General features: G+C 43.6%; 1 protein-coding gene across 5 annotated transcripts in view; it reads right to left on the minus strand.

The window, feature by feature from the left end:
• Nucleotides 1-2367: 2367 nt before the first annotated feature.
• Nucleotides 2368-19462, minus strand: part of fgfr2 (fibroblast growth factor receptor 2) — a 40745-nt gene continuing 23650 nt past the window's right edge. For 3 of the 5 annotated variants that reach the window (XM_044214100.1, XM_044214099.1, XM_044214095.1), the window contains 11 exons: nt 18200-18344; nt 16168-16367; nt 15348-15487; nt 13048-13169; nt 12130-12240; nt 11136-11326; nt 10405-10527; nt 9163-9233; nt 6325-6462; nt 5562-5667; nt 2368-4082 (listed from right to left, as the gene is read on the minus strand). In XM_044214100.1, the coding sequence (XP_044070035.1) occupies nt 3918-4082; nt 5562-5667; nt 6325-6462; nt 9163-9233; nt 10405-10527; nt 11136-11326; nt 12130-12240; nt 13048-13169; nt 15348-15487; nt 16168-16367; nt 18200-18344 (1512 nt within the window). In that variant the 3' untranslated portion in view covers nt 2368-3917. Of the gene's footprint in view, nt 4083-5561; nt 5668-6324; nt 6463-9162; nt 9234-10404; nt 10528-11135; nt 11327-12129; nt 12241-13047; nt 13170-15347; nt 15488-16167; nt 16368-18199; nt 18345-19097; nt 19237-19462 lie in introns of all 5 variants that reach the window. The other 2 variants (XM_044214097.1, XM_044214096.1) reach the window with 2 other exon arrangements.

Below are 19462 nucleotides of genomic sequence, written 5' to 3' on the forward strand. Positions count from 1 at the left end.
TGTTGTAAATTGAAGTAATAATATGTTGTGTTTTGCTGGAGTAAAACTCACTGAGGGTTGTCTGTTTTAAATCAGTTGTTATTTGATGACCGAGCTCATAGGTAACCCATCTATTTATTTACCGCTACATCATTATCAATATGTAAACAGAACTGACAATTTATCTCTTGAAAGAACTAGCTTTTAGTTAAGAGCCATTGCGTCACATTACTGACATCAGATAAAGCGTATTTGTCTCACATAAATGCAATGGCAGCTCAGAGGGCATTTTGTCAAGATGGAACAAACTAATACTCTATGTGGTCTCCCTGGAGTTTATCCCTCCCTGGTCCCTGTCTGTCTGTGTGTGCCATCAGCCTACAGCACAATAGACAGCCGCTCTGATAAAAGTGTGCAATAGCCAGTGTGGATATCCGGCTGCCTTTCTCTCTGCTTACCCTGACCCCCCCTTAATGAGGGCATATGGTGCTGTGGTTTATCCTGCCACTCTTTCTTTCCAATCCCCCTCCAATCCTCTAGGGCTGTAACTGCTTTCTTCCCCCTTATTCTATGGAAAAAGAGGAATGTTTTCTGACTGACTTTTCCCTCCAAGCCCCTTTCAGGTTCCAGAGACATGAGGGGACACGTCTATTGGAGGAAGACTAGGAACTGGTGTGTGGGTATGTTTATTCAGAACAAGTTCAAACCTGGTAATAGAGGGGATCAAGATTTATGTTAAAGAACACTTTTTTTAAGTTAATACTCACCTTGCCAAGAACCCATATTGCTGCTCCCAGTTTGCCTGTTTTAGTGTACATAGTGGTAGTGCTCTGTCAATTTGTCCACTTTGGTCCAGAATTAACTATCTCATCAACTATTGGATGGATTGTACAGTCAAGACATTCATGGTGCCCAGAGCATGAACCCTGCTTACTTTGGAAATCCCTTGACTTTTTATCTAGTGCCACCCACAGGTCAAACTTCTTACTTACCAGTGAAATATCTCAGCATCCACTACATAGACTGCCACAAAATTTTGTACAGACATTCATGGTTCCCAGATGATGTATTGTAATGATTTTCATGAAATTTGATATGGACATTCACGTTCCCCACAGGATGAATTGTAAATACTTTGGTGATACCTTAACTTTTCATCAGGTCAGAATTTTAATTTGTGCAGAACTTTTGTTTATGACCAAATCCCTTTAAGATTAATAACATTCCCATCATCCCCTGTACTTGTGTTTAGTGCTAATTAACAAATGTTAACATGCTAACACACTAAACTAAGATGCTGAACATTACTTGCTAAACATCAGCATGTTAGCATTGTCATTGTGAGCATGTTAGCATGCTGTCGTTAACATTTAGCTTAAAGCACCGCTGCCTAAGTACAGCTTCACAGAGCTGCTAGCATGGCAGCAGACTTGTTAATTCTATGCCTCTTATTACATGAACCTGCAACAGAGAAATATTTATAATGACTACTGATATGAATTATATCAATACAGCTGTTGTTTCAGAAGCTCTTCCTAATGCCATGACCTGTTAGCTCTATCATTGTCGGACTATGTTTTGAGAACATTCTTGCTGTGTAGTTGATAAGCAACCCCCATTACTAATTACGACCACATCCACGGCTGCCACTATCAATCACACTCGCTAATAGATCAACTTTGATTAGCTTACATCAAATCAGATAAATAAACTACTCACTCTGTTGAATTGAATCTGTTCTGATAAGCGAGAAAAGGGAAATCAATCAGCTAACAGAGCACCTGTTAGTCTGCCAGGAGGCTAACAAAGACTCTTTATCTGATCAATTCAGACATATCGAGACACAGAGACACACTATCATGACAATGATGAGTTCCCTGTTCATTGACAAAATTGCTTTGACCACTGGCATAAACTCGGTATCTAACTTTGATCCCATTTACTCTGTGTTTATGCTGAGCTTAGCAGTTTTGCACAAAGCCTTGGCCTATCAGGACAACTGAAGAAAAACATTACGCCACTCTTATCAGAATAAACTAGTCTGAAATACAGAAAAACGTCCTCTTCCCACTTATTGAGCCCCTGCAGTTTTGTCCAGTTTCTCTGAATTAATTGCAGATACGATGGAAAATCCCTCTCCTGGCATATAAGTAAAGAATCAAAACATACAAAGCATTCTAGTAATGACAGCTAAACCATCTCCGCCCATATCAGATAATGAGAAATTTAGCTCAGAGGAATGTGCAGTTTAATGATAACAAATTCTTCCAACTTAGAAAAATAAACAATTGCAGCCACAGTTATCTCTGCCATTCACTGCAAAAATGCACAACTTCATACTTACTTCAACTTTAATACCCAACAAAGTCAAAGATCAGGACAAAAATATATTTTTCCATCATTTATTTCGCAAATGTGGCATGAACACTTGCATAAGAACATCTTAAAGTTGGTCCAGTAGAAAAAGACAAAAAACACTTGAATGATTTAATACTTTGTTTTTCAGCTTTCAATTGTGTCAAGTAAATTTGGAGTCTATATTTAGTCTAAAAGAGGGAGCGGATTGCAAGTAGGTATTTCCAAAATCTTTTTCTTTCAATCATATATAAATATCCAGAAATCAATCTCGTTTCCTAAAGCAAAGCTAAGAAAGAGTAAAATGACTGGATAGAAATGGCATCAACATCTACATAAGAAAGGGATTAGCTGACTATAAAATGTACAGTTTTTAAAATTTAACTTAATATTCACATTCATATATAAAACTTACAAAACATGGATCTTTCAAACCCACTGAAAATAGCTTTTTTTCTGTTACTGCTGAAAGATCATTTTAAATTACCATACATTTAATGGATTATTTATGTATTATCAGCATCATTAATGTCATAATTTTTGCCATATTGTTTTTGTTCTTTTTTCCAGACTTTTTTGATTCATCTCAAAAAAAACATAAGTCAATAAATTAACATGCTACCTCAGTCCCTGAAAGCCAATACTCAACTGTGTTACTGAGTGAGAGTAAGACAGGTGTTTGTGTATATTAAAGTGTGTATCCATGTCTGTATGTGTGAGTTTGTGTGTGAAAAGAAATATAGGACACATAACCGTTAGCATACCTGCCTCAAACTCAAAGTAGGGTAGGGAGGGTTGGGGTTATTTCGGAGACCATACAAAAAATAATTCATTGTAAATATATAATATATATTTATACATATTTGAATATATTTACAAATATACCCAGCACTATACATTCTACTGTGTATTTTTTTTTCTCCAGAATAATTGGGAAGGTTTATCAAGAGAACTGAAAAAGAAATGCATCAATATTACAAAATAAACAGGAGAGCAGTTTCTATATGTGCTCTCCTTCTATTCCTCTGTTTTGTTAGTTGAAGCTCTGCCTCTCAGTTATTTTCCTATTTGTCCTCCTCTTCTAGTCCCTTGTTTTTTAAGTTCACATCGGTCCATACATTCCTCCAGGAGCAGTCTTGGAATGCCAGCCACTGGAATGGGATCACCAAACAAGTAACGTTGTGAATTGTATAAAAAAAAAAAATCCTCTGGGTACAAACATGAGAACCAAAAGAAAATTCTGTGTGTTTATATGAAGGGAGAGGAGGAGGAGGGTCCCCAGGGAACGTCAATTCATTCAGTCAGTAAAAAACAGCTTCTGTAGCGTCCCTGTCCTCTCCTTTAAGACCTCATGTGAGCACGTAGTGTATGTAGTGTGTGTGCATGGCAGTATGAGTGTGTGACAGCAGCGCTGCCACCAGCCCAGTCCCGTCTGGGTCCATTAGTCCACTGGGAGCCAGAGGGGTGTTGGGGGGGCAGGAGGTTGGGAGGATTTCGGAGAGGGTGTCTGTGCTACGTGTGTTTTGGGACGTTGAGGGGTAAGACTGGGGCAGGTCTAGATGGGAGAGAGGGCGAGTGGGGGCTCATGTTTTGACGTTTCCATTGATGTGCTGGTACTTGGGGAGGCAGGGCTCGTCCGGTAAGGGGTCGTGGGAAAACACAGAGTCATCACCGGAGGAGCAGGAGCTGCGAGTGTCGGGGAAGCTGGGGGAATACTGCTCTGCTGGGGCGCACAGGTCCAGATACTCCTGTAGACACAGACAACGGAAAGAGAGGGTTGGGTGAGATAATTTACAGACACAAGCTCATATGTTACAAAAGGGACAGACGCTTTGCAAGAGTGAGAGGCGAAAGACCTAGAACAAACAGGATAACATACATGTAGTGCTGAAACCCAGTCAAAAAGAACAGGGATTTTCCAGAAGAGGGTGAGAGAGGTGGCGGAGGAGAGTATCACCTTCATTATGATATTTATCTAAACCATACCAAATCACCCTGAAAGGATTTATGAAACAGAACCAAAGAAATAATCTTAAACTGGATACTGTATGAAAATATTTGCAGGAATAGTAGGTAATAAATTGAATGTTGGACTGCTTGCTGATCCAGTGGAGCTTGAAGATAAGAGGGTTGACCTAGTTGTGGTTTTGGTCCACTTTAAAATGGTTTAATGTGGTTGGGAAGTTGGGGAAAAGGGGATACATTTAGACCAGAGATGTGGCACCGTAGCCTTTACAGCCTCCTTTCACATCACTCTCAAGTTCAGTCCAATCGAATCTGACATCTGACACTGAAACACCCAACATAAACACTATAAGATGGCTGGAAAAAATAAAGAAGCTGGCAAAACACAAGGCGCACCCCCTTCCCAAACAAAATGAAGATGAAGAAAAATGAAAACCCCAAGAAATCCTGTTATTAATTTTTCTCGGTCCAGTGTTGTGAAGTTGTTTTGGTCTTGGTCTTGGCTGAGGCACCCTTTTTTCCCCTTCTGCTTGTCTTTCATGGCTGTTATTGGGACTAGTTGTGAGGAGGAAGAGTTCTTGGGGTTTTCTAGAAAATGAGTGCTGGCTTCCATTTTCCCAGCTCAACACGAGAAGGCTCACATTACTAAAGACCTCCACATCTGCCAGCGGTTTGGGGCAGAGGGAAAGGAGAAGGGGGGGCAAGAAAAAGGCGCTTTATTACATTTCAGAAGTTCAAACTCAAAGTTGGGCTTTTTTGGCATAAATTCATGAAGTTCCAGCTCCAAAGTAGACGAGTCTTGACAGCTTTCCATCGACGGCCTCTTTTCAGGTCGGCACGCGGATATCACATCAGACAGGAAGGGGAATGGAAAGAAACGCAGGCTATTATAAGGAGCAAGGCATGGATGTGATGATTGGGCAACTTCACTGGGCCGTAGCGGCCATGTTGGGCCTGGATCAAATCATCCGGCCATTTTTTCGGTCACCATTTAGGCCTTGTGTCAGCAACGTGGCTGCTAATGCTCCTAAAGCTTTCAGCAACATTCTGCTGAACCCTGCATGCACTGGCAAGAGTGTGATTTAGTTTGGATTGAGAAACATGTTACTGTGTGTAGGAATGTATCATATTATTCTATTTTATTGTTATGAAATACTGGACTCCTATTTGCCAGGAAATTATAGGGTTAGTGTAGCACGAATTCTGACCACCCTGACTCCAGGAACTTTATGGAATAAGTGTGAAGAAAGAGCTGCACTCACCTCATTGGTGTTGAGGGTGAGGATGCGATCCAGATCCTCTACTAGCTGCTTGAAGGTGGGTCTCTGGGATGAAATGGCATGCCAGCAGTCTTTCATCATCATGTACCTGAAAGAAAATTAGAATCTGGTTATTAAAAAAGAAGAGTGGATTAAGGGAGACAGAAAAAAGTAATTCAGGGAAGTGTTGGAGGCATTATTTAGTCTGTCCAAGCTCCAGCTGTGCCACTCCTCATCTACCTTGTGTTCAAGTTTAAAAATTTGCCAGCTGAAATGATTTATGCCTCTGGACTCTGGTGTCTCTATATCAAAGCATAAATCAAAACACCAGAGTGTTCTCTGACACCATCTCATTTTAAAATTTGAAATTTATTTCGGCCTGCAATCAATAACAGAAACAATAAGTCGATAACAGAGGCAATTTTTATGACCTGCTGCTGATCACAAACATGTCTCCCAGTGTTTTGGACTTTTTAAATACTATAATGTGTGTGTGTCATGCACTGCTATTGTGTCCGTCTGGCACCGTAGCAGAGCTATGCCATTGTCCGCTGACTGCAGAGGGCTCATTGTGAATGAGGACACCAATAGCAGCCAGTCACAGCTGTGCAGAGGCCCGACAAAGTGGACACAGAGCCCGGGTGTCATGGATCTGATGGAGACTGGGATGGCATTAGAGTCTGTGTGAGCTAGTGTGTATCTGGGAGACAGTGTGGGTTTGGGAGGATGTAAGTTTGGGAGAAAAAAGCAAAGCTAAGACTCTTACAGCTCGTTGGTGCAGTTGCCAGGCTTGTCCATGCGATGTCCCTCTTTGAGCAACTTGAAGAGCTCTTCAACAGGAATGCCAGGGTAGGGGGAGCCCCCTAGGGTGAAGATCTCCCACATCAGCACCCCAAATGACCAGCTGATAAGACAGAAAAACACCGATACACATTATGAATATAGTCAAGAATGACAATGAAACAGCAGTATTCATCTGTAAATACTGTTCAAGAGCTATCAGTCTTTTTAAATAACATTAGGCCCAATGAGTGTCACTTTCCTACAGATAATTTACATAGAGTCGCTAAGCCAAAGTTTGGAAACAACTTCAACAGTGTGACTGCAGTGGTGTCAATGCCCTCTTTCTGCCGTCCGGTGGCTTGTGGTGCGAACCCGCTCCCAGTGCCACTCTGGCCCTGATCTCAATGATGGCTTTTGTGCCCGACTGGCCCGTCACACAGGCTGGCATTGTCCAGTCACACCACACCAAAACAAACAGTGGACCACCCACAGCACACAAAAGAGGAGGGAGAGGTCCAGAGATTGCTAGTGACTATTAACTATTAACTACTTCCTCATCCTAGTGCCCGGTCGTTAAGTATCAATGATTCCATGCCGCAGCTCTCCATCACTATCACGCTGCATGTTTATTTTAGAGACTGTGGATCCACGGCATCTCCAATCAATGAATCATTCTTGCACTGACAGCATGCTTGATTCACAGGCAGACACGCTTACAAACACTGATGAGCACGTACGCATTCAGGCAGCATGTTAATGGTCCCACCAGGCAAGTAGGCACGGACAGGCAGGTTTGGCGTTTATCAGTTCCTCCATCTGTTTACACAACCAGCCGTGGGTTCGCTCTCTCCTCTATCACTGCGTTGAATCTCTTCACTTGTTGAAACACTCATCTCTCCTTTCTGTGCTACTTTGTAATCGTCTCTCAGTGCTTGTCAACCTGTTGCTCTGTGCAGGTTCGTGTCCAACGGCAACCAACCTTGACTCACCAAATAAACACGCAAACCAACATGCTCCGGGTCACTGACTGGCATTTGGCCTTACTAGAGTGTACTTATGTATTCCAACCGACTAGATACATAAACTACACTTGAACAAATCAACCAATCAGTATGAAAGTGGCTCTGTACTAGCAAGCTTCATATTCTGGAGTCGTATTCATGGCTCATTACATTCATATCTTAGTTATGTTCTCTGATGCTGATATCGATTGAAAGAAACATGAATATAAATGTCGGAGTCAATACATGTACATGCATCAGTGGATCTGATCAAAATGTGAAGATTCAAGGCTCTGTAGTGTGGCATAGGAGCAAGCGCTAAAGGAATACATTTGTTCTTCTTCTTCTTCTTCTTTCTTTCTTTTTTTGTATTATTTGGTCAGGGGGAGGGGTCAGATCCCCCACATTTCCTCCACCAGGTCTGGCAATGATACAGTCTCTCTGGGCTTGAGCCACAACTCTTTACCCTTACCTAAGCCAGCCAGAGCCGAGTCCCCTGGGCCCATTTGTCAAAACAACAAGGAGAGAGTTTCATTGGAATTCATGTATTCATTTAATCTGATGTCATGTATGGATCGCATACGCGTCCCTCCCCAACGCCTCTTTTCATCTTCCTGTTCCCTTCATACGCTATGTGAAAAAGCCAATTACTAAAAGTGAGTGATGAAACGTAATTAGCAGTGAGCTGACAGAAAGGAATACAGTCGCCACTTCATGCCTGCACCACCCCCATTCAGCCCCCTGTACTCCCCCAGGTTATTGACTGGTGCTGCACCATGAAACATGAAGGGCATCATGTGCACGCACACATATTATTTATGTGCACACACAAGTACACACACAAACATGGACAGCAGAAAGACTCGCTATCCAAGTGCTTAACTGGATAAGAGCTATGTTTAGTGTGCTACTGGTGTATGACTCACAGACGCACACAAAATCTCCTTTCCTAGGGGTCAGCATGCAAGGCATTTACCTAATTGCCACATACACTTTCTGGCGCCCGTGTCTGGAGCAGAAACTTCAAACAACGCTGTCAGAACACATGAGACTCAAACACCAAAAAGAGAAGGATGCTCTTCCTTTGTTCTGTTTTTAGAATGAGTACTCTGGAACTTAAAAAGAGAGCCCGAGACGGGTCAGCAATTCACATACCAGATGAATGAAAATAAGAACAGTGGGGCGAAAGGAGGAGGAGGAGGAGGGGGGTTATACTGATCATGGAGCAACTCGAAAACGATGAGCCACATGTTCAAAGTGTTGCTGAATGAGGAGAGGAGAGTGAAGAGGGGATGACAGGGTGTTAAAGGAGGAGGGTGTAGGAGGATGAGGCCCGCACTGGAGGGCCGCAGCATTGTTGCGTTCAGACATGTGTGGAGGCCCAAAAGGAGGGGAGACTTCCGAGCTGAGCCGGAGAAGCGAGGGGTGAGTTGGTGGGGGAGGAGGCGCTGGTGGGCTCCGGGCTCCTTCCAGGGCCCTTTGAAGCCGGTCAGATTAGTAACACGGCATTGGCTACAAGTCTAGCGTGAAATCCTCACTTTTGCCACAGACCAGCCAGTGCTGGACCCCTATAGGCAGCCACCCCCCACCTAACACTCACCAGCACTGCACCAAAACACCTCACCCACTCCCTGCTCCTATACTCCTGAAAAACAACCATCTGAATCTGACAGCTAGGCTCAAACTTAAATCTTAAATATAGTAGTGTTCGTGTGTTTTACCGTATGAGTTGGTTTACTTGATTCACTGATGTGTGTAAATGGATTTTCTATCATGTATTTGTGGTTGTGGGACACAAAAGCAGCTTGTTATATACTTACACATCACTCTGGTGTGTGTAGACCCGGTCGAACAGCGCCTCTGGAGCCATCCATTTTACCGGGAGACGACCCTGAGGACACACACACAGCTGAGAGGTCAAACAAAATCTACACACAACTCACTCCTGGATTTCTTAATTTCTGGCCTGATAAGCATGTTTGAATTCATTCACTCTCTGGGAGATCTCATTACTCCTGGAAAGGCTGATATGTGAAAGCAGCCTGGGGAATAGAGCACTAGAGCGAGTGTCTGGGAGGAGGATTTCCCAGAGGAACATTTACATTGTTAAAGCAATACTGCTGATAAACAGGATCACAGATAAAGGAGACAGTTTATCTCTGTGGGCCATTAAAACACTGGCCGGGGAGCTAAGCATAGTTGACAAGGCAACCTTGGTCAATATCTGTGTGTTAGAGGAATGGCAAGAATAATCTCATCAGACACTCTGAATTACTAAATAGAGGGATAGCACCTAAATAAGTCCTTATGAAATGCATGTTTACTAATACCAAAATAAGAAATATGCAAGAAAAATGGTAATAAACGCATAATGTATATCAAAAAATTGTATTGTAGGTTTTCATTCATTACATAATACAATAATAAGGCCACTTTAAATTATTCCGTTCCTATCAGATTAAAGAAAAAAGAAACAGAAATAAAACTAATTTTGCACTACAATGATGGCTCTGTCTAGATTGGTTTAACGCAAGTGATAATCATTGTCGCTGCTGTCATTGTCTTCATCATTACCATCAACATCATAGCATATTGTTGTTGTTGTTGACAGCTAGTTCTCAGCATGATTGTGCATGCGATGAAAAGCCATCCATGCATACTAAATGAGGATGTGCAGGCAATACTGCCCTGCGGTGGGAAAGAAAGACACCACTGGGCCACTATGGAGATGTCAATTATGTTTAAGCCGCTCCCCTCTCCCTCTCAATCTGTCTCTCTTTCTGGCTAATTGTATAAGTGTCTATGGAACTAAAGGAACAAGAGACTGAGGGATAAACAAGGCAGAGTCTCCAGAAGCACTACATTCACAGGCTGCCTGGGAACCTGCAGCTTCTGCCAAGACACCAGCAGAGGGAAAGAGTGAAATAGAAAGATGAGGGAAGGGAGGGAATTAGAGAAATGAGAGAGACGGGTGGACTAATGTCACACTGCGGCTCTCAGAAACATTCCACTCCCTTAAAGCACACATCCCTCAATGTGCAGCATGCAGGTTGAGGACTCACATTGGTCGTCTTTTTATAGTAGTCGATGTTATGGACATCCCTGGCCAGGCCAAAGTCAGCGATCTTCATGACGTTGCTCTCTGTGACCAGGACGTTCCTGGCTGCCAGGTCTCTGTGTATACACTGGAATGGAGAGAGTGAGGAATGGGGGGGGGGGAGGTCACAGAGGGGAAAAAGAGAGGGGGAAAGAAGAATAAGACAGTTACCTCATTCCATAAATAAATCAACTGAAACAGGTGTGTACTTAATTTGGAATGGTGTTAAAATGTTTGTGGTGCATGTAATCATCGAGAAATCTCCTGCACAGAGGTAGCACTTGACTGCGTAACTTGACACCACAATGACTGCGCCATGAACACATCCGGATAAGTAAAAAATTTCTCACATAATTGCCACATATATGGCCGAGGTTGTTTCTGTGCATCAGTGGCATGTGTAAGCATGTACGTGTGTGGGTGTGAGACAGTATGCTCTGTCACATTCCAACAGTGAGCGGGAGCGTGAGGCTGCCTTTGGCCAGCATGGCTGTACCCCCATTGTGAAAACCTCACAATTCTTCTACACAGAGGAGCTTTTGTCGTGGAATGGGAGACAATGCAGGGATTGGGCATGGGGTCAGAAGAGTGTTTTTAGGAGACAATATTCCCACAGTGACGCACAAGCAAGCTTCCTACGTAAAAACCTTCCTGGATACAGCACAACATGTGAGTTTGTGTGTGTCCTCCTCTTACCTTCTGAGATGCTAGGTACTCCATGCCCCGTGCCACCTGATAAGTGCAGGAGACCAGATCTTTGAAAGTAAGCTGTTCGTCTGAGACACGGGCGATGTCATAGGAGTATTCCATGCCGGGCGGCCGGCGGGCTCGGAGATACTCCCTAAGGTTGCCTTTGGAGGCGTACTCCACTATCACATAGAGGGGTCCTGCAGCGGAGAAAAGACCCACATTACCTCTTCAACATGGTCATAAATGATTCCCTTTGAGAGAAAGTGACACTGAACAAAAATCAGAGTGCATTTTTAATGGAATACAGTACATAAAGATGAGGCACCTCGTTTGAATGTTAAGAATTAAAATTAAATAATATAAATAATATTAAATAATATAATAATAATTAAAATTTCTGTTATGAAACACGAGGAAGTCTGTATGGAAAACACCTTCCAAATGGCCAGACTGTCCAGTGCTGCATCCCAGCATTTATGTACATTTTGTGAATAATTTTCCACAGGGACTGAAAGGTTGTGCTTAGGTGTGAAAGGGGGCATAACTGCAAGTGTACTGCATATTATTCCTTTTCATTTTCACACAATCATGGCTCCAGTGAGCTTCATGAATAGCTCTGAGGAAAAAAACTTTCTTAGTGTGCTCAGCTTCATCCACTCTTCCCATCCAATTAAAACCCAACCTCTCCATATGACATACAAATGGCTTCTAGCTAGCTCCAAAAAGGTAGAGCACCTTGTCCTACACTACCTGGCTGACGTGGTCTGATGAAACATTTTATGAATTTGTTTGAAGTGTACAGCAACCTTTATTACAGCATTATACACCAAGTTAACAAGGCAGATCAAGCTGCCTCGGCAGCACCTTAAAAACACAATATGACACTGAATACTAAACCAACAATACCTTGCCATCTTCTAAGTGTATTACTTGCAAAAAAAACATGTGTGATTCCCTTCTTTAGGTGGTACTTTATGATGTTGTGTCCCGTCCTACTCACCGTCTTGTGTACAGGCCCCCAAAAGATTAATGATGTTCTTATGTTTGCCAATCATCTTCATCATTTCCATCTCTGACACCAAGTCAGACAGGTCTTTCTCTGTGGCGTCATCTATTAACAGAAGAAGTTGGATTGGAGGTTGTCAGGAAAATACACCCTAGTCCTGTCTTCCCTTTAACCCTTGACTAAGGACTCAGTAGCTACTCTGTGTGACAACACCTTGTTTTGTAGGTGCTTTTGATTAAGTGCAGCTGACAGACAATGTGGGCTAAAATTACGGCAGTGAGGGAAGCGCCTCACACAGACTACAGAGGCATCCTTTCAGTGCCAGGGGGAGGGAGGGGGAGGAATTAAAGACGTTCAATCTGGATTCATTATCTGCTGCACAGGCTCCTTTTTCATGGGACGGATTGAGCCAGTAGTGGTATCCAGACTGGCATTGCCTGCATTCCTCTGCACCATTGCCTTACCTGGAGTCGTTATCAAGGTTGCTCCACTAGCCTGCTGCTGTACCTGATCTAACTGCCCTCCCCCAACCCCAAAGCAACCCAGTGCCCCTTCCTGCTGCTTTCATTAATCATAGCAGCGCTGCTAGTGTGACTTGCCTCTTTGTGTGGGTGCTAACTGAGCTCCAACCAGCTGCTGCTCTGGGGTCAGGTATGTGACCGCCCCTAACCCTTACCTGTCCAACCCACCTCCCCCTAGCCGTCACTCAGCAACCACCAATAACGAATAATAATGACAGCCCCGGGCTCCGCCTTGCACCTTTGCTGAACCCTCACTGGAGCATAAATCACCTATAAAATGTACTCAGGTTGCCCACAAGACATAATGAAGCAGTGTACATCTTATCCCAGAGGTCAGACGTTTACCATTACAACTTCACTGTGATTGTGCAGTAGCAGGAGACCCACTTACCTTTCAGCATCTTGACAGCAACAGTTACAGCCTCCTTGGGTTTGTCCTTATCGATGCCCAGGGCCTCTGCCATTACAACTTGGCCGAAGCAACCTTCACCTAGGGGCTTGCCCAGGGTCAATCTGCAGCCACCAGACAGCAAACACAGAGGGGGACACAAGAAAACAGACAGAAAGCTGTTTAGCTGCTGAAACAAACTAAAACTCATCAACCTGATCTGACTGTGGCATCAATTCACTCCCTATGCAGAAGAAAGCAGGTTAGACAGAGTGTGAGAGCGAGAGAGGGAATGAAACCAGGCACCCAGCCAGTTTCTCAACCTCACCCTGTGTTTTGTTTTGTTTTTTTACTAGATCTCTCTCTCTGCTTCAATCAGATTGTGTCTGTGTGAGTGCTTTATTGGCGCGGTGACTGTAGCCCGTGCCAGGGCAGTAGGTAGGAAGGCAGACAAGGCAACGATAATCACCTGATAAAGCCAGGGAGAGGCACTCATTTCTAAACTGTTTACCCTGCCTTGGCATGTTCCAATATACACTCTTTACAAGTCATTACACAGGGCTTAGCTTAGCCCTGACACATTAGCCTGTGACAGATGGAATGCTGGTTTTGCGTTGCCATACAGGTGGGCCTCATTATAATACCAGATGGAAATTTACTATTTTATTGTAAGCCATGTCACAATGGCTGGTGTGTTAAACTTTATGTCCAAACTATATTACACTGATTGATATAGTGAAAAAATTATACTCAAGTACAAGCTCTTTCACAGCTATCGGTCAGAGCCACAGCACCTATCTGACCCCTGAACTAGCTACTAACTACCTTGGTGCGTTTACATTTGATTGACAGGTGTAGGCCCCACCCCATAAGGCCCAGTGTCCTGGCTATGTAAACATTCTTTGCAAAGCCTAGGGCTTGAGGCCGGCGCCCTGCCATAGTAACACAATCCCCTATCTGTCCACACACTGGCCACGCTCAATGGCAACCATTCTGTCCATCCAGCCACACATAATCAATGTTATTTTTCCTCCACGCAAACCGCAAACGTTAGCATTCCTCAGCTTTCTGCAATCCCAACATGATCCCTGAGGCACTGGGAGGACAGGCGAGGGCTAAAGACCCAAACAGAGAGGCACACAGAGATTTATTCAGCCTAGACAAAACATCCCATTTGGTGGGTTCACCAATTAAAATCTAAATTTTTCACCAGAATAACAGATGAGTGATGACAGAATTTATGATCCAAGCTCTTTTTACAACCATTTTAACAAAAGACAGGCCTTCATGTTTATGGTTCGGGATTTTTCCTTTTCTTTCAAAACCAGAGGCCTCAAGTGGTTATTAAACTATTCTAACCTTTGCTGTCCTATTAAATCCACCCTAAAGCTTATCACTGGCCACTGCAACTGTGACTAACCGAGACCTCAGCGGTGCTAATTCCTCTTGTATGAAACCAAGCAAACACTCCTAGCCCAAACATGCAGATGAAAGCCGCGAGTGCTAACCAGTAATTAGCACAGCTCCATTCCTTACCATCAGAAGCATGTGTGTGGCTATGTGTGAGTGAGAGTGTGACGTAGCAGCAGCTGTACTGATGAGGCAAAGGGGCAGGGAGCCAAGTTCAGGTCATTTTACTACTGCACCAACAGATGAATCAGTAGCCTTTATCTCAGCCACCACAACCATTATTCACCAGTTAGTCATTATTGCCTGCTGTCTATCAGTGTTAATAGCACTCTTTCACATAGAACAATAGTTATCTAATCATTTGACAGTCGAGATACAATCAGACAGATGCTCATTGTGTCGCAATCTTGGTGTTATCAGCTACTGTAATGCACCCTGTTAGCTAAAGATGGTTGAAGAGACAATGATCGCGCTGAAAGTTGTCATGCATACTGTCAAACAGGTACTGTATGCAGGCCTTCATTTCTGAGTGTGTTATTAAGAATACCCCCTTCAGATAAAAGTGGCACTGCATAGCAGATCGACATTTTAAAGGTTTTTTTATGCTTTATGCAGGAGCTGAATACTAATATTTACATTCGGCCAAGTTGTAACCATTTTGCATTTTGCAAAATGGTAGGACTTGCAATAATTTCTATTTTCAATGTAACCAGCAGAATCACTAAATCATATTACCTTCAAAAAAGTCTGCCATATAGTTTCACTTGTTTCTGATACAAAATACCTTCTGAATAAATAACACCAGTGTGCACACGACACTGTCAGACAGGATGGTGGATGTCACAGGAGAAGGCAGCAAGTGATCATGCACATGAGAAACAGACAGCCCTCACCTGTCCCGGGAAAACTCCCAGCGTGGATCCTCAGGAAGGTCATACTCAGGGATTGGCTCATCATGCGCAGAGCTCCGCCGTGTTGTGATGCGTACCAGCGGCGTACTGGAGTTCATGGAAGAGCTTGAGTCTGCCGACACCTATAGGAGGAAAGAGATTGGCTGATCACCGCAGTCTGGGTTCATAGGTCAGATAAAGCTCCTAGGCATCACTAGAGGAGTCCGAGTAAATGTCTGATTGACTGTGGTACTTTTATTGAAAATACCACAAATGTTGGTAGGTATGGCACATTAATATGAATATATCCTTAATTTCAGAGATCATTAAGAAGTGAGCAACAACAGTAATTCTCCATCCTAACTCCTCTCTCCATCCTAACCTTACCTTGACACAGGAATCAGGCTCTCCGCAGAATGTAATCCAGCACTTTTTGTACCTTTTGGAGCGTACCATTTGGTTTCCCTTGAGGGAAAAGCATGGCTCACACAGAAAAAACTCTGGCTGTAGTTTCAGGCAGCAGTGCTAACTTGCTCAGAAATGCATTCCTTCTAAATGAGGCTGGAGGTACATTGTTTAAAATACCATAACAGTAATTACTATGGTGTGTGGATTCCTTTTTGAATACAAAATTCAATGAATAAGTACTTTGAAAAATTAACCGTGCATCATACATTTTTCAGCCTTAGCCACCTACGTATATTTATTTATGAAATTAATCTAGAGTGTGTTGTCTGTCATTGTATTTCTGCAGCATGTCTGCAGTGTGTGATTTTTCTCCTCTAGGGGTGTTAGATGCCATTAGAACTCTTTATCTACTTTCTGTTACCTGGCGGCGCAGAGGGATCTGCTTGCTCAGTTTGTGGACTGCCGGTTGGCCCCCAAAGTCGGGTTTCTTTGCAGTGTTCCTCATTCGGCAAACCACCACAATGCCCACCATGCAGGCGATGAGGAAGACTCCCGCGCAGTATATTGCAATCTCCACATAGTCTGGGGAAAGGGGCCCGGGGGTTTTCTCGAGGGCTGAGGAAAATAAAGGGTGAGGTCAGGTGAAGAAAGCTAGAGGAAGACTCTCACTGATCACCCTCACACACACGTATGGGTGACACACAAGCACGTTCTCCATTTGAACAGACACACATGGGTATCAGACAGGCAAACACAGAGACAGATTCTCCGGAGATGACTCATGCGTAAATGTTATCACAATCGGCAGGCAAACTAAACAGAAATGATTTTGCAGCATCCTCCTCTCTCTCTTCTTCCCAGGATACCAGCACACCTATTTTTTTTTCTTTTAATCTAACAGGTCTTTACAGGGCTTAACAGTCTCAACAGGTTTTAAATCTTGACTCAGCCAGTACAACCAGGCCTGCATATGTCTGCATTCTGTGCTAATGTTGGAGACACGCGAGCACAAACACAAACACACACCCACGGACGATGGAACAATAAGCGCTTCACTTCAGATAGCAAACAAGGGAGAGCGGTGTCCTTCGTGGTTGTATATGGCCTGAACTTCCTGTCGAGGAAATGGGCTGAGTTTGTGTCTGTGTGTGTGTGTGTATGTGTGTGTGTGCGTGTGTGTGTGTGTGTGTGCTATAGAAATGGACTGTTCCATAATGCATAGCCCTCCAGACCACAAACAAGGCTCTTGTGCAGCACAGCCAACCAAGCAGCCCGTCAGCCAGCTGGAGGTGAAGCTATATGTAGGAACCTTTCTCCTGTCTGCCATGTATCTGCTGGTCCAAAAACCACAGCGCAAACACAGAAGCCACAGCCTCGAAGGCGCCATCAGTGCTGAAAGAGCACATCAAGTGCAATAAATATTACATATTACTCAAAGAGGAAATGGCCCGCCTGTGATCATTATACTATATTGTTTACAGACAAAACAAAACCATCATCTGGTTCCGACATTAAGGGAGGGTTGATAACGGTTGTCTGTTTAGGGCTGCAGACAGTCAACTACTCTTATCGATCATATTTAATGCCCACCCTACTTTCAGCTAGAACTTGAGCAGAAACATTTGTCTGTTTAGCCCGGAGTGAACTTGTGCACTGACACTAAGTTTTATGTATTTGATCTTCACTGTGCATAATTACAGGCTAGACATACAGCAATGGAAAAAAATAGGATAAATCGAGTTGATAAATGAGAACACACAAGAGGACAAACATTCACATGCACAAGTCATTCACTGTGTAGAAGCGGAGAGGTTTGGCCCTGATAATTGAGAAAGTCAAGCCAACTTGAAGCGAGTGTTGAGCTTTACCTTTCCATCTTTATTTCAAGGAGAAATAAGGATCTTAAAAGAAGCCAATTATCAGAGCCAGGAAAGGGGTGGAGAACATTTTAAGGCGTAAGTGAAACACGTGGAGAGAAAAAACAGATTTATTTGACATGCAAGCTTAGAATCAAAATGTGGCACTGAAAGACTTTCCGCAAGGAGCAGGAGGGAGATGTAACAGAAGGAAAAGAGAAAGCGGGCAACAAACCCTCCCCTCCTTTTGGAGTCTGGAGACACTCGAGCTGCTCTGGGAGATTCACTTCCGTCTCAGAGTTATAATAACTCGTCGGCAAACTACCCCGATATCTGCTCTGAGCTTTCAACAGCTCTCCAATGCAGATAATATTATAGAATATATGCTCCCTGCGCTTACGTTACATTGTCTTGGATGTTGACCAGGCTGGTTCATCGCAGTAATCTAATATTTGAGCTGTATGCCTCGGACTCCGGAGGGAGGACTTGCCTTCCACAGAGGTCATTGAAATGACATAATCCAACCATTTTAGAAAAGGCTGGGAGAGAAAAAGAAAAAGAAAAAGAGAGGACAGTATATTGTGTATATACCTGGAAGCACCGTCAACCAAGCAGTGTGATAGGAGATCCCAATAGAATTACCCGCCAAGCACGTATACTCCCCAGCATCTTCAAATGTTACATTGGGCAAGTAGAGAACTTCTATCTCCTTATCTGTAGTGTTAACACCTGCGGTCTGGGGAGAAGGAAAAGCAGAGGAAGAGGAAAAGGGGGAGGTGGAAAAGAAGAAAGAGAGGGTCAAAGATAAGTGCAGAGGGGGAATGGAAATCAGAAATGGGGAGGACAAGTCACAGAGAAAGGGGAGAACAGAGAGAGATAAAAAATGAGACCCAAAACACCAAGAGAGAAATAAGAGGAGCTGGATGGCATCCATCGTTGAGGTCCCATCTACAGCAAAGGATGTTGGGACTTTCCATGGGTGAGGAAGAGGAGGCCTCATAAACAAAGACATGGATAGAGCCCAGTATGCCACCAAAACATGAGAAAATAGAACCAATACACCAAAAATAAAAACACAAAAGGTTCCCGTCACCAACAGAACCTGCTAATAGAGGCCAGTCTAATCCACACATTGGACACATGCACAAACAAACACAAAGAGCATGGAGAACACTGCACTGCAATACCATACACCATCTTGACACAGCTTGCAAGAGAGAAAGAGATGTGAAAAAATGTGAGAAGTGCACAAGCTGTGAAAATTTCAGTGTCTAGGTATGCAGGTCCAACCAGTGCTTCCATGGCTGCACCTGTCTCAGCAGTGGAGGCAGCAGCTGAAACACATGGGTCTAACATTAGGGGAGAGAAGGTCTGTGAGCCCCAGGGACACCAAGAGACCACCATCAGGACCACCACAGCAGGGACCCAGTTCAGGAAACCACACCAGGGGGAGGGAGATAGGTAGGTGGGGTCAGGTCTCAAGGGTTACCTGGGATGACAGTCAGCCAGCCTGACTGGTTGGCCTCGCCTATATAATTGGAGACTTTACAGATATACTCTCCAGCATCCCCCTCCGTCACGTTGGGGAGAGTGAGAATCTCCACGTCTGAGCTGTTAATGCCTGAACGCTGCAATCCACACATACACATACTTAGACATGAACATGTAAAATCAGAAAAATAAGTAGAATTAATCACACAGACATCATGACTAAAGCTGTATTTGGATCTGCAGGAGAGAGCAGGAATCACCACCAAGAGCCAGCATGGAAAAAGACCTATCAGTTCATAAGGAAGGAAATATAATGATTAGCTCCTTATATGACTTTTGAAATTCATCTGAAACACCTGCAAC

Source organism: Siniperca chuatsi, linkage group LG11 (assembly GCF_020085105.1).
Source record: "Siniperca chuatsi isolate FFG_IHB_CAS linkage group LG11, ASM2008510v1, whole genome shotgun sequence".
NCBI lineage: Eukaryota > Metazoa > Chordata > Actinopteri > Centrarchiformes > Sinipercidae > Siniperca > Siniperca chuatsi.